Raw genomic sequence first — 15,707 nt, 5'->3', positions numbered from 1 at the left:
GGGGGTGTCTAACGTTACGTGACTTGATTTTTGAATTGAGCCGTCCCTTATAGATACTATCTCTTCACGTATTAGTGATGGGAATTCATTTGGCTCGGCTCACTAAGAAGAGCCGGCTCTTCATGTTACCACAGTTTACCACGGAGCCTCAGTTTCTCCGCTGCGAGGCTCGCAGTTCACGCGCGTGCTCCGCTAGCACCCCCCGTCAAGGCTCGCAGGCAGTACACTTTCCGTCACAGGAACACTTCGCTGACAGCGAAAATAATCCCACCAGACTCCTTTGCCCCTCCAACAGAGGGACGTCCTTTTTCCTTTTCGTCATTTTAAGCGATTAAAAACTCGATCTTCTCTCAAATGATTTATTTTTGCCTCGGCTCGAGTTCAGGGCGTTCCGAGCTGAATAAGGGCAAGACGCCCCCCCCTGGTGGAACCGCTGCCAGAGAGACTTACATTTGTCAAACTTCTACAGATTATGTTGGTCAAAGTCTTAAACTTTTGAGCAGCTTTCCAGGCCTTTGGGTCAATAACGTCTTCCACCTGTCAGGTCTTTTTCTTTTCTTCCCGCTCTGTGTGTTTGCTGGTGACTCAGCTCCGTTAACGTCTCTGTTTCCGATGCGTTGCATAACATTTCCCCGCTGAGCTTCTGTGAGCTTTTTCAGAACGACATAATATCTCTCATTGTGACACGCAGCTGCAGAACAGCCGGTGTGAAGGGCAGGCTGCAAGGATTCCACAAATCAAGTTGACGCTCCGCTCATGTCTGGTTAGAGCCGTATTGATTTAGAAATTGGCCGGGTAATAGCCGCTAATGTTATGCCTGGCGTCTTTATCTGGGAATCCAGGGAGGATATGAAGGACAACTCGACACAGCAGTGAAATATCCACACTGCAGGGCTCTTTCTCATTCTCTGCTCCTCGTTTCTGTGCATGTGTTGTTTGGAAATGCCTTCAAATATCATGCAGGCACCAATAAGTTTGAGGTGGTGAACTTTTATATCTAGTGCACCAATTCAACAATATTTTGCCCATAAGAACAGGTATAAGTAAACTGTTCAGTGCCAACATGTCACACCTGATGCCCTGTTTTGTTGTGTTTTATATGTACAGCTAAATGAATGATAACATGTTGATATTGACATGACACTGACATTGTTAGAAAGTAAGTTAGACAATAGATTAAAAACATGCTTCATTCAGGTATACATGACCTACATTCTGACCAGAAATTGAGTTTAATTAACGTCTTTTGGCGAAAAAGTGATATGAGCGTTCAGAAAATCAACGTGTTTCCACATTTCAGTCATTTATAAAAATAAATACATCATTATCTATTGGTAGGTAGGTAGGTAGAGAGGGAGGGAGGGAGGTAGGTAGGTAGCTAGGTAGGTTAGGTAGGTAGGTAAGGTAGGTAAGTAGGTTAGGTAGGTAAGGTAAGGTAGGTAGGTAGGTTAGGTAGGTAAGGTAGGTAGGTAAGGTAGGTAGGTGGGTAGGTTAGTTAGGTAGGTAAGGTAGGGAGGGAGGTAGGTTAGTTAGGTAGGTAAGGGAGGGAGGGAGGGAGGTACTTTATCGATCCAAATTTGGGAAATGATTTCGTCTCAGGAGTGTGTTCAGACATTAAAAGACAATACTTAAAATACCTAAAAAAGTTGAAAAATAGAATTATTACAAATAAAATGAAAAATATTATATCAAATATAAACAATAAAAAAAATATATATAACATATTCTGTATCATTTAAAATAAAGAGTCAAAAATGCTGCAGGTTTTTTATGAGAGGATGGGTTGGCAACAGAAAACCTAACGTCCGTTAACTTCCTGTTTCAGTCTGCTGAGGGTGAAGGTGTCATGGCGGAGCTTCAAGCGGCTCTTTTTGAACGAGACTCTGAGATCCTGAGACTGAAGGAAGAGCTCAATGCTGCAAACATCAAACAGGAGGAAACACAGGTGAGTTCTATCTACGTCTGTCTGTCTGTCTGTCTGTCTGTCTGTCTGTCTGTCTGTCTGTCTGTCTGTCTCTCGCTCTCGCTCTCGCTCTCGCTCTCGCTCTCGCTCTCGCTCTCTATAACTGTAAAAAGAAAATGCATTTGAATAAAGCTTTAAATGCATCAACATCATTTTAAACTCCTCCTATTCTGCCTCTAACAGATCAAAACCACTGAAAGCGAAAGCCCTGCAACATTGGTTGGGAATCCCCAGAGTGAAGGCATCAAGAGGAAGTCAGGAGGAAGGCGGGACAACAGACTGTCCGTCAGCAGCCAGGTAAGGACATTTTTTAATAGTTATAAACTTCAATAATCCAGACATTATCTTTACGAGTGGGATATATTTTTTAATTAGATTTCAGCCACAATTGGGATCGGATAACAGATTGACTTTAACACAATAATGACGGCTAAAAACAACAGGGTTCTTACGGTCATTCAAAACCTGGAAAAAAAATGCTAATTCCAGCCCCTGGGAAAGTTTGGAAAACATTATTTTTCCAAAAGTTTAGGAAAAGTCATGGAAATGTAACTAAAGTTGCATCATTAACTTAAATTACATTTAGCTGAGGCTTTTATCCAAAGCAACTTACAATAAGTGCATTCGACCAACAAGATACAACCTTGAAGAAAACAGAATCAAATAAGTTCATCAGGTTTCATAGAGCCAAACATTTCAAGTGCTACTCAACTGGCTCTAGATCAGCCAGCCCTTTATTAGTATATAAGTGCTTTGTTAGTAACTCTATCTCTTGAAGTGGAGTCTAAAGAGATGAGTTTTCAGTCTGAAGAAGATGTGTAAGCTTTCTGCTGTCCTGATTTCAATGGGGAGCTCATTCCACCATTTTGGAGCCAGGATAGCAAACCCACGTGTTTCTGCTGATGGGGGGCGTCAAATATAATTTATATTGGATCTAATCGCCGAAATAGTAATACTATAATGATAATACATACTGTATCGTAATGAAACGTAAAATGGCATTTAACTGTCGCGGTATTTTGCTTATTTTCTTGTTCCAATCTTCAGTGGTACCGCTGAGAAAGAGTACCGTAATTTTCAGACTATAAGCCGCGCCTTTTTTCCCATTTTTCGACGCTGCGGTTTATATAACGGTGCGGCTAATCTATGGATTGTTACAGCTAACGGCCACTAGGGGACCTCCTAAATCTATGGATTTTACAGGTTACAGTCCACCACCTTTAACTCTGTGGGCTCTATGGCCGGTCCGCGCCCCCCACCTTTAAGCGGCGGGCTCCAGCAGGAAAAGCTGGAGGCCGGAAAAGAGTGAGACAGGTAGCGCGCAAAAGTAAAAGTGGAACCGAGAGTGGTACGAGAGACAGAACGAGAGCAAGACAGACAGACATTACGAGAGCGAGACAGTTTGTCCCCGTACCACTGGTTGAAAACCACTGCTGTAGATCACTGCCGGTACGTGCGCTGGGAGCGCACCGTTTAAGTTTGAAAGTTGAAAAGTGTGTGTGTCTGAAACGCTATGTGATACAGTACAGTTTACACAGCACATGTTCTGTAGCTACTATTGCACTAAATGCTAACACTTGAATACGTTATGCAAATATGCAACTTGTTTGTTGAAATGTTAATAAATGGGAGCTTCCTCAAACAGCCATCTCTTTCCCCACAATCCCCTCTGTGCACGAACCCTTACATATGGTAATGAAACATTAAAACACCTGCGGCTTATAGTCCAGTGCGGCTTATATATGTACACATCATTCAATTTAGCTGCTGCAGCTTATATTCAGGTGCGCCTTATAGTCCGGAAATTACGGTAATTGTTTTGGTCATGGAAAAGTCGGGAAAGGTCATTGGTGAAAAAGTGTATGAACCCTGAAATAAAAGCTCAAGGGATGCACCAGTGGATTGGCCAGAATGAATGGAAATGTAATACTTCAGAGTCAGAACTAAACCTGGAGAAGTTCAGTTAGTATGCTCCAAATACCTGGAACACACTACCAGAAACCTGCAGGTGCTGTATGAAGAAACTTGCCTTGCTTTCACATTCAGTATTTTCCCACCATCTCTCCTCAGAGCTCCAATGGCTACCCGTCAGTTTTGGACGCCTCTGAGATTTCCACGGAGAACGGCAGGATGAGTCGTTTCCCTCGTCCGGAGATGGAGATTTCCTTCAGTCCTCTGCAGCCGAACCGCATGGCTCTGAGGCGCCAAGGAGAGGAGAACTCCGTCACCGTCAAAATCACCCGGCCGTCACGCAAGAGGAAGAGCTTGGAGATGGAGAAGGTAAGATCGAACTCAAGAAGCTTGTCCGCACACTTTAAAGCTCTCCTATTATACTATTTGTAGGCATATATTATAGGTCTCAGATATATCAAAAATATATAGAAAACATGTCTATGAAGTGTTTTGCTCGAAATACCAAACAGATCATTCTAGCCTCAAACCCCTCTGTTTCAGCCTGTTACTAAAGTGATGATTCTGGGTCCGTAATAAACGCTGCCGTGATTAAACGCCAAGTAATTGGAATATGATACAGGGGGTCCGCGGGGTCTCAAAAAGTGTCAAAAGTTGATCAATCAATTTAGCGAAAATGAAGGCTATTAAAAAGTATTAAAGGGCATTTTCCAATGTGTTACATTTTGTAGCTTGTTTTCAATAAGTACATAAATGGTTCATAGAGGTTGTATTCTACAGTCTGCCTGAATGTAATCATTGCGTAGGTGTGTAGTGTGATTCTGTGTAGTTAATTGATGTCATCCCGTTGGGTTTGACGTCATCTGAACAGGACATCGCACGCTCACTGCTTGATAGCACGAAGCTCCGTTTACGCCGGTTGCTAAGCAACATCGTTATGGGGAAATGCAAGTCTGCGTCCAAATGGTTGGAAGATAAGGAGGAAGGACAATCAATACTGTATATAGTCAATGTGAGGTAAAGTGTGTCGCCAATGTGACCGGTTAGAACTCCAAGTGGAGATGAGGTCTTAAAATGTATGGAAAGGGTCTTAAAGGGTCTTACATGTGACGTCAGCATTCCTGCATACACCCTGTGATATATTAGATAAATAATGTGTAAGCTGCAAACAGATGAATGTTGCGGATGTTCGTTCAAAGGTCACACGTTTTCTTGAAACTAATCCCAGAAGCTAATAGATCTCTTCCTGTGAGTTAGACTCAGCTGCTCTAAAGGGTAAAGGGTTGTTTTCAGGACACGGCCTCCCTCACTGTCGTTAGATTGAAATCAGCCGAGGAGCAGCAGTCGTGTTAATTTGTTTGTTCCGACTAATTAAAGGGAAGTAGGCTTTTGCCTCGTTTACACTTCGCTCTCGGAGGCTTTTCACAAATGTAAACACATATCTGCACAGCATGGGTTTACAAGAAGACATCACACATCGATATACATCAGATCTAAAAAACGTCACACACGTTTTTCCAAATATAAATAACCAGTGCAAGTCATTTAACAATCTGCTTTGGGGAACTTGGTCCCAAATACACCTTAAAATGATGACTTTGTAGAAACTAACGTAGAGAATACTCAAATAATACATCAAGACATAGCAACTTCAAACCAGCTTAATCAAGCATCCGTAACAATATTTTTCAACAGGGTTTTGTTCAATTGTATCATGATAGATGTACACAGTTGCAGTAAATATATTTCATTATTTGGATCTCAATAGATAGAAAAATAAACCTAGTTATTATCTGTGCAACTGAAGGACTTTGGAGTCTAACTAATATGAAATAGAATAACAAAAAAGCCAAAATATGAATATAAAAAAGCATTTATTTTTTTAACTGAAAAGCTAACTTTCAAACTAATAAAAACAGTTTTACTTTATTGTCAAACTAAAAGGCCCACTTTCCACCGTATTGAAATCCACCACTGGTTATTCTTGTAGCTATAAATCATTTAGTATGGATGATATAGAACCCACTTGAATGCATGTGGCGTTGACATATGGGGGGGAAAGAAAACAACCTCATTAATCATAAATACCGGCGCTAAGGAGACACACACAGTCACTTAAGTGATTTGTACACACATAAATACTCACCCCCCCACTGAGAACATATCAAACAAGCGCCCGGAGGAACAGAAGGTCAGATATAGTTCAGTCGTCAGATTCTCTCTCTCTGTCTGCAGCTCGTACCACTCAGATTCAGATTCAACATATGTTGCCAGCCAGCGTGTAAAAACGTACAAAAGTCAGAAAGCCTTATTTCTTCCAGACGGATGAAAGGAATACGAGTACCGTAATTTCCGGACTATAAGGCGCACCTGAATATAAGCCGCAGCAGCTAAATTGAATGATGTGTACATATATAAGCCGCACTGGACTATAAGCCGCAGGTGTTTGAATGTTTCATTACCATATGTAAGGGTTCGTGCACAGAGGGGATTGTCGGGAAAGAGATGGCTGTTTGAGGAAGCTCCCATTTATTAACATTTCAACAAACAAGTTGCATATTTGCATAACGTATTCAAGTGTTAGCATTTAGTGCAATAGTAGCTACAGAACATGTGCTGTGTAAACTGTACTGTATCACATAGCGTTTCAGACACACAAACTTTTCAACTTTCAAACTTAAAACGGTGCGCTCCCAGCGCACGTACCGGCAGTGATCTACAGCAGTGGTTTTCAACCAGTGGTACGGGGACAAAGTGTCTCGCTCTCGTAATGTCTGTCTGTCTTGCTCTCGTTCTGTCTCTCGTACCACTCTCGGTTCCACTTTTACTTTTGCGCGCTACCTGTCTCGCTCTTTTCCGGCCTCTAGCTTTTCCTGCTGGAGTCCGCCGCTTAAAGGTGGGGGGCGCGGACCGGCCATAGAGCCCATAGAGTTAAAGGTGGTGGACTGTAACCTGTAACATCCATAGATTTAGGAGGTCCCCTAGTGGCCGTTAGATGTAAAAATCCATAGATTAGCCGCACCGTTATATAAGCCGCAGGGTCGAAAAATGGGAAAAAAGCGCGGCTTATAGTCCGAAAATTACGGTAGATTGATATATTAAAGTGGACCTATCATGCTATATTTGAATAATATAGTGTAGGACCATACCTATATAAGGCATATTTATACTCTTTGTTTTTCAAAATACCAAACAGATCATGCATTTTAGCCATTCCTCATTTCGCTCAATGTAACACTGTCTTTGCATCATGGGCTGATTCTGTGAGAACAGCACCATCTACAGGCCTGGCATATGTACTACAGCGTCTCCAGCGCTTTCCAACGGCAATGTCCGTGGCTGTCTCTTCCTGATTGGTGGAGTTGGCCCAATAGCCGTAGCGCCACTTCTGTGACGTCACAGAAGAGTTCAAATCTGGATCAGTCTGTATCAGATCCGTTGCAGCCCCTTTTTAAGAGATTTGGGTATGGAGGAAAATAGAGAGGGTTGTGTTTTCTGACACTTGGTGAGTTCCCTGGAACACCGGGGACACATATTCATGTATACAAGACTTACAAAAGTGCATTTTGCATGATAGGTCCCCTTTTAAGTGGTGCAGTAATGATATTTTTGTAGAAGTTAGCATCGCAGACGGACCCTCGACAAAAAACCAATGGGATTTCTCCATGTGATTTTGGATCGTGTCAGAAAATAATCTCTGTGTCAAACAAACGTTTATGATATTTACAGGTTTTGTTCAGCAGGATAATCTCCACAGTTTATGATTTATGAAGTACAGAGCTAATGTTGGGCTATAAAGGAACTACATCACGATCACATGACTTCACGTCACCACCGCTAAGCTAAAGGTGGCTAATGTTTGGCTTTAAAGGAACTACATCACGATCACATGACTTCACGTCACCACCGCTAAGCTAAAGGTGGCTAATGTTTGGCTTTAAAGGAACTACATCACGATCACATGACTTCACGTCACCACCGCTAAGCTAAAGGTGGCTAATGTTTGGCTTTAAAGGAACTACATCACGATCACATGACTTCACGTCACCACCGCTAAGCTAAAGGAGGCTAATGTTGGGCTATAAAGGAACTACATCACGATCACATGACTTCACGTCACCACCGCTAAGCTAAAGGAGGCTAATGTTGGGTTATAAAGGAACTACAGCACGGTCACATAACTTCACGTCACCACCGCTAAGCTAAAGGAGGCTAATGTTGGGCTATAAAGGAACTACAGCACGGTCACATGACTTCAAGTCTCCACCGCTAAGCTAAAGGAGGCTAATGTTGGGCTATAAAGGAACTACAGCACGGTCACATAACTTCACGTCACCACCGCTAAGCTAAAGGAGGCTAATGTTGGGCTATAAAGGAACTACAGCACGGTCACATGACTTCAAGTCTCCACCGCTAAGCTAAAGGAGGCTAATGTTGGGCTATAAAGGAACTACAGCACGGTCACACGACTTCACATCCTGCTGCCTCTTTCATTGTGTCCTCTAGATGATGGATATTTGTTCGATATATAGCTACAAAGTGAGACCCAGTAATATTTTATATCATTATGATGGTAATTTCACAGTGTTTGCTTCTTGTTGCTCGAGTTTCCCTTGTTTCCACATCATCCCAAGTGGCCATTAGCCTGGGAGGAGCTGAGTTATTCTGAGTTTTTATGCATGAAAACACCTTATGTTGGCAATTTACCCTCGCACGTGCTCAGTGTTTTAAGATTGCAGAAAATAAAACAATTGTTATAATAGCAACTGCAAAACAAGCCATCAGCCAATTTTGTGCATGGCAAAGCAGATTGACAAGATGATGAACTTAAAGATAATATCAGAAGGACATATGAAGGACACTGTGTTTATCTCGCTTCAAGTACAACTGCAATCTTGAAGCTTTGAGATATGGAGACAAATGTATTCAATGTAGATTTTATAGGGTTGACTATTGGTGCTTAAAACAATGAGATTTGGATATAATGACTAAGTTATTAAATGCTGTATCAGTACAGAATGGTGCAGGAAATTCCTACAACCCAGAAAATACTTAACATTTAACCACTTCCTGTTCCCTTGTCTGGAAGTCAATGGTTCCTTTATAGCCGAACATTAGCTCAGCGGTGGTGACGTGAAGTCATGTGACCGAGCTGTAGTTCCTTTATAGCTTAATGTTAGCTTTTTAGGCCCTCCTTTTAGGCCTCTTAGTTTTGAAAGTTGATCGTTACGTTTCTATCCTATCTTAGTGTAGGTTGGAGATAAATCAGTTTGACACCATTGCTTCTGGACTTGTTGGCGGCGTTTGGCGGCAATTTTCACACCTTCAGTGACAACAACAAGCTTCCTTCAATAACACTTTGTGACCAAGGGCGAGGGTATGCCAATCGCAGCATGCTTTGCCGATGTTGAAAATCATAAAAGCACAAGCCGTTTTCTTGTAACAAAGAACATTTTAGTTACAGATTTAGCAGAAATGCATCGGGAAAAATCTGCGTCATATTAACAATGATTAACAAAGGATAACGTCACCTTCCAGCTTTGTTCAATTACCTTTTCTTCTTCTTTCGTGTAACGTCAGAGGTCCAACTCGGTGTCGTGTAGCCATGCCCGCATCTCTGGTCCTAAGTCGAACAGGCTGGCTTCCGAGGGTGGTCTATATAAAGGGCAGGTGGTTTTATGTGTTCGGCAGTCTGTTCAGGGTCACCGCAAAGCTCATCTTTAGAATGAGTCCTTATCCCAAGTGAAGTGAACGGTTTCCTTCGTGTCCTAACTCCGGGTAAGCTGCTGACGATTGATGGATGGATGGAGACAGAATGAGTCCACCTTGTTTTGGAATATTACAAAAAAGTACAACGATTTTCAAAACAAAACAAGAAGTAGGACATCACGTGCATTTGTACTCTTGAACTGGGAAAAGCTTGGTAGTAGAAAATATTTGCTCAGAAAATAGAAACCTTTAGAAAAAATTGATTCTTGGCAAAAAAACAATGGACAGTCTCCTTCGAGTAGGGAATGAGTCCTTATCCCAAGTGAAGTGAACGGTTACCTCCGTGTCCCAACTCCGGATAATCTGCTGACGATTGATTGATGGATGGATGGAAACAAAATGAGTCCACCTTGTATTGGAATATTACAAAAAAGTACAACGATTTTCAAAACAAAACAAGAAGTGCTCTTGAACTGGCTTGTTAGTAGAAAACCTTTGCTGAGAATTTAAAAACCTTTAGAAACCATTGATGCTTAGCAAGAAACAAATGGACTGTCCACTTTGAGTTGGGAATGAGTCCTTATCCCAAGTGAAGTGAACGGTTTCCTCAAACAAACTCCGGATAAACTGGTGATGATGAATAATAATACATTTTATTTATAAAGGCGTCTTTCAAAGCTCTCAAGGTCGCCAAACACAAAACAAAACAGCACAAAAACAACACGATATAATCAATAAAAACACAGGACGCGTGATGTGATCAGGGTGGATATGTCCGTGTGAAGAGACGTGATTTGAAAATGGAGAGCGGGTCAGTATTGGTTGGTTGGATGGATAGAGACAGAATGTGTGTCGGTGTCGTTTTTACTGGATCATTCGAATATTACAAAAAAGTACAGCGATTTAAAAAAACAAGAAGTAGGACATGCTGTACTCTTGAACTGGGAGTAGCTCATTGGATGGAACATATGAGGCCATTATTCATGTAAAAAGTCCTCCCTCAATGTTCCTTTGACTTCTTGTACCTAGCTGGTATGACAACATTTTCACTTTGGATACCAGTGGGAGTTTTATTTCATTGTGATTAAACCCCAAAGTAATTCCACTAATGATTCTGTTCTGCTGACTGACCTCGGTTCAGAGGTGATGTAATCGGGGTGTAACGGTTCACAAACATTTCGGTTCGGTACGTACCTCGGTTTTTAGGTCACGGTTCGGTACGTTTTCGGTACAGCAGAAATGATCACAAAACATAAAATATATATATACATTTTTTTATTATTATTAAACTGTGAATAGTGTATTCACTCAAATAAATACAAAATATAATAAAATAAACATTAAGGTGCAGCATTTCGATGAACTGAAATAATCTGTATTTGAACTGTACTCGTACCTAAGCAGACAGTTTGACATTAGGACTTGCTTGTCATTGTATTTTCATGTTTTTTTAAAGAAAGATGAACTTGTCCACATTGCTTGCTGAAAGGGCAGATCTGCTGGCACTAACAATGTCTCCTGCTGTGGAGAACACCCTCTCTAGGGACAGAGGTAGCAGATACAGCCAGGTAGCGCTTTGCTAACATGGCAACATAAGGAGATTTGGCGTTTGTAATAGCTTTGGCTCGGTCTGAACTTGTTGCGAGTGGTGGAGGCTTAAATGCTAGCGGGAGTTGGGTTTGCACTTCAGTCTTTTTTCTTTTGGTACCGGTGATATTCACGTTCGGGTGATGCCTTTTCAAATGAGTGTGCAAGTTTGAAGTATTGCCAGCCTCGTAACCAATTTTAGTTGAACAATGGCGACAAACAGCTTTGGTTCGGTCCACCTGTCTTTGTCCGTCATCCTTGTACGTAACTGCGAAACCAAAATGTTCCCAAACCGGAGACTTCAATGATGCTGGAGGATTTTCGAGCTCAACTTTATCTGCGTTCACCATTTCGACAGTTCCTCAAATTACTGACTACATTTGAACGCATCCTTCTGACCAGCTCTCATAGTATGCCTCTCGTCCAATGAAATGACTTGGTCACTCTATGACACGCTGAACCCAATGTGAGCAAATTACTCTGAGTGCCGCGACGCAGCACCTGAGATTACTTCCAAGAAGTTGTTCACGTTCTCAATTGTTTACGTTTAACGTTATATTCTTTCGATACACTTCGGTACACACGTGTACTAATACGTATTACCTTTACACCCCTACGATGTAATGAAATCCTCCAAAAGAAGATGATATAAGAGTTTGTTATTGACGGTTTCCACAGAGTGACCTGACATCAGATTCTGGGGATCTGGGGCACTTCAGTCAAAATGTATCAGCATGAACACATCCCTTTGAAAAGGCAGTACAAAAAAAAAAAAAGATGAGATGAAGGAAGACTCATTTAAATTCTCTTTGTGTCGTAGTATATGTTTTTGCTTTCTATATCTACAGGACAATGGAATAAGCCTAAGATTTTGTACTTTTCTCCCCTTTTTGTACACTTTGTCCTCCGACCAAAACCTCTTCTCATTCTGCTGCAATGACCCAGTTTCCATCTTAGAGAAACCTTGGAGCCTACCTCCTCTGATCAGAAAAATGATACTGGGAGGGTTTTTAAAGTATGAAAGGCTCTAGGGTCATGGAGGTGTGAACACATCAATGAACTCTATACAGAATCAGACCCTAAAGATGGCTGCAGTAACGTCTAGTACAGACAAAGAAAGTGTGGAGATAACAAAGAGAGAAGGTGAGCTTTAGAAAATGGCCAAAATACATGGGGGAGGAACGAGTTCAGAGGGAGGTGGAGGCAGCCCAGAGAGAATACATCGCACGGGGATTGGTTAAGGGTTAGAGGAGGAAGAAAGTGAAATGAAACAAGACTGAGAGGAAGGACGGATGGAGAAAGACAGCGGAGGGAATACGCAGTGGAGAGGAAAAGGAGGGTAAGAAAGCACAGTGGAAAGTGGAGAACGGGAAGATTAAAGTGGCAGCAAGCAGAGATGGAGAGGGGGGCGGGGGCGGGGGGTTAGATGTCAACATGAAAGAGGAGGAAATGTGTGCAGGGTGGTTGGAATTGAGCATAAATCATAAAAAGGCGATGTATGAGGGTAAAAAAAAAGTATAAAAACTGACATTCGCCTCTGAGAGCGATTGAAATGCAAAGTCTGTGCTTAATGTACATACGGCTTGCTTCATCAAACACTCACTCTTTCAAATAGAGATGTAGATAGTTAGTGTTTTGTAAGAAAAGCCTCAAGACCCACATGTTCCGCACAGCGTTTTACAGACTGTCATTTATTTTTATTCTAACCTTTTTATGCTCTCAACCTTTTTTATATTCAAGGTTCAAGGTTCCTTATTGTCAAGCTAACGTAGCTACAGAGTAATTATGTCGCAGGCTTCTCCAACAGTGCAACACAATAATACAGATAAGCAGACACTATTAAAGCAATATTAAAGTATATCATATTAAAAGTAATACATAAGAAAAATGGTGGAATAGTGCAATACGAGTCTGTATACAAGATATTGGAATGATATATTAGATAATAGATAGATAATTACTAAGTAGCTATCTATCTTTTATATAATCACCATATTTGATCTAATTTCATTTTGTATGTGTTCCGTTCATGGTATGCACAACTTAATGTCGTTAACATGTCTCTATAAACACGCCAAACCCGAAAAGGAGCAGGGAGAAGTAAATAATCTGATATTACCTGCCCCTTTCTCCAAAAAATATATAAATAGAAATATATGGTCTGACCTTCATATTTTCTTATTCTCAGCCAATCTTAACGGTATCGTAGGAAAATAATAGAAACACAAAAACGTACAAAAAAGACTTAGTGCCCACTTGACCGTTAACATAAAGAAAACATTCAATATGTTCCTTAGATAACGTTTTATCTGAAGCACCTTTTTAGATGACGTTGTTTTTAAAGTGTGCTCTATAAATCAAATGTATTGTTACAAGTGGAAACACAGAAACTCGTCTTATTGCCAGAAACAATATATATGTTGATTATTTCTCACACAGTGCAATCTGTTGAGGCTCCCTTAGTGGAGAGCGATGACGTATTTTTGTAGGACGACACAAAAGGAAAGATAGGATGGACCTATATTAATCCTCGTGGGTGAATTCAGGAGTTAAGGGTTAGCGTGGTTAGCAAAGCGCTCCCTCAACAAAAGAGCAATGGGATTTTTCCATTGGATTTCTTTATATTGCACTAAATAAGCTCTGTGGGAAACACACTTAACACGTTTTGTCAGCAGGATAATCTCCACATATTAACACCGCTGTGAGATATTTGAAGCGTAAATGCAATCGGCAGAGGTGAAAAGCTAACACTAGGTCATACAGAAGAACAAAAGCTTGAACATCTCTTCGGCCTGTGTTTAGGGCGACTGTGGCTGCAAGGGAGTGTGTTCGTCTTTCAATCAGAAGGTTGTGGGTTCGATCCCAGCCCGTGCAGTCAACATGTCGATGTATCCTTGGGCAAGATACTTAACCCTGAGTTGCTCCCGATGACCAACGGTGTGTGTGAGTGTTAGTTCCTATAGTAAGGTACACTGCTCTGTATGAATGGGTGTGAATGTTAGTTCCTATAGTAAGGTACACTGCTCTGTGTGAATGGGTGTGAATGTTAGTTCCTATAGTAAGGTACACTGCTCTGTGTGAATGGGTGTGAATGTTAGTTCCTATAGTAAGGTACACTGCTCTGTATGAATGTGTGTGAATGTTAGTTCCTATAGTAAGGTACACTGCTCTGTGTGAATGGGTGTGAATGTTAGTTCCTATAGTAAGGTACACTGCTCTGTATGAATGGGTGTGAATGTTAGTTCCTATAGTAAGGTACACTGCTCTGTATGAATGTGTGTGAATGTTAGTTCCTATAGTAAGGTACACTGCTCTGTGTGAATGGGTGTGAATGTTAGTTCCTATAGTAAGGTACACTGCTCTGTATGAATGTGTGTGAATGTTAGTTCCTATAGTAAGGTACACTGCTCTGTGTGAATGGGTGTGAATGTTAGTTCCTATAGTAAGGTACACTGCTCTGTATGAATGTTAGTTCCTAGAGTAAGGTACACTGCTCTGTATGAATGGGTGTGAATGTTAGTTCCTATAGTAAGGTACACTGCTCTGTATGAATGGGTGTGAATGTTAGTTCCTATAGTAAGGTACACTGCTCTGTGTGAATGGGTGTGAATGTTAGTTCCTATAGTAAGGTACACTGCTCTGTGTGAATGTTAGGTCCTAGAGTAAGGTACACTGCTCTGTATGAATGGGTGTGAATGGGTGAATGACATGTAGTATGTAAAGGGCTTTGAGGGGTCTTAAAGACTGGATAAAGCGCTATATAAGTACAGTCCATTTAACCTCAGATCTTATTTCTGTTTACTAACCAAAAAACACGTTCAATAAAACATTTACTTCGAGATGAGGGAACCAAAGTGGTAGTTTTACGACTCGTTCCTGCACCCTAACCCTATTTACTATTGACACAAATGACAGGATTGACTAATTTACACTCGCATGCAAACCAACAAATTAGGGCTGCTCAATTAATCGTATTTTAATCATTACGATTATGGCTTGCAACGATTACGAAAACAACGTAATCAAAATAAAGCGATTATTTTTGTATTATTATTCTATTTTTTATTTTTTTCAGTTGAATTATACTTAAAGTTCAAGGTAATCAACTTTTATAAACATACTGTTCACATCTTTTTCTCCAATAAATGGATGTTTTCAAAGTCAATGAATAATCACATTTAATAATCGCAATTAGAATTATTGACCCAAATAATCGAGATTATAACTTTTGCCATAATCGAGCAGCCCTACAACAAATAAGATAGTGCCTTTACTTTCCCCCCAGTCCGTATTCAAATATCTTTTAAAGACATTTTCTGCACTGTAGAAAACCTTCCAAGATGTCATGCCTGCAGACTTGTCACACATCATTACATATGTTTGTATGTAAGCTAAAAAAACAACACATATAATGTCACATCGTCCGCACTCGGTGTAATTTACTTGTCCCATTCATTCCCATTGCATATATGATGGATCCCAGCTAGAACTCACTGCCCCTCTCACAGCTTTCTAAATCCATCACAAAACTCTTGCA

At 40.9% G+C, this 15,707-nt stretch overlaps 1 protein-coding gene across 1 annotated transcript in view; it reads left to right on the top strand.

Moving 5' to 3' along the window:
• kif20ba (kinesin family member 20Ba) overlaps positions 1–15,707 on the top strand; it is a 93,826-nt gene that overhangs the window by 50,039 nt on the left and 28,080 nt on the right. The window contains exons 25-27 of the mRNA XM_079689990.1: positions 1,826–1,945; positions 2,147–2,260; positions 4,034–4,243. Of these exons, the coding sequence (XP_079546116.1) occupies positions 1,826–1,945; positions 2,147–2,260; positions 4,034–4,243 (444 nt within the window). The remainder of the gene's footprint in view (positions 1–1,825; positions 1,946–2,146; positions 2,261–4,033; positions 4,244–15,707) is intronic.

Source organism: Notothenia rossii, assembly GCF_949606895.1.
Source record: "Notothenia rossii genome assembly, chromosome: 6".
Lineage (NCBI taxonomy): Eukaryota > Metazoa > Chordata > Actinopteri > Perciformes > Nototheniidae > Notothenia > Notothenia rossii.
The sequence above is the reverse complement of the archived record's forward strand: the minus strand, read 5'-3'. Positions and strand labels throughout refer to the sequence as shown.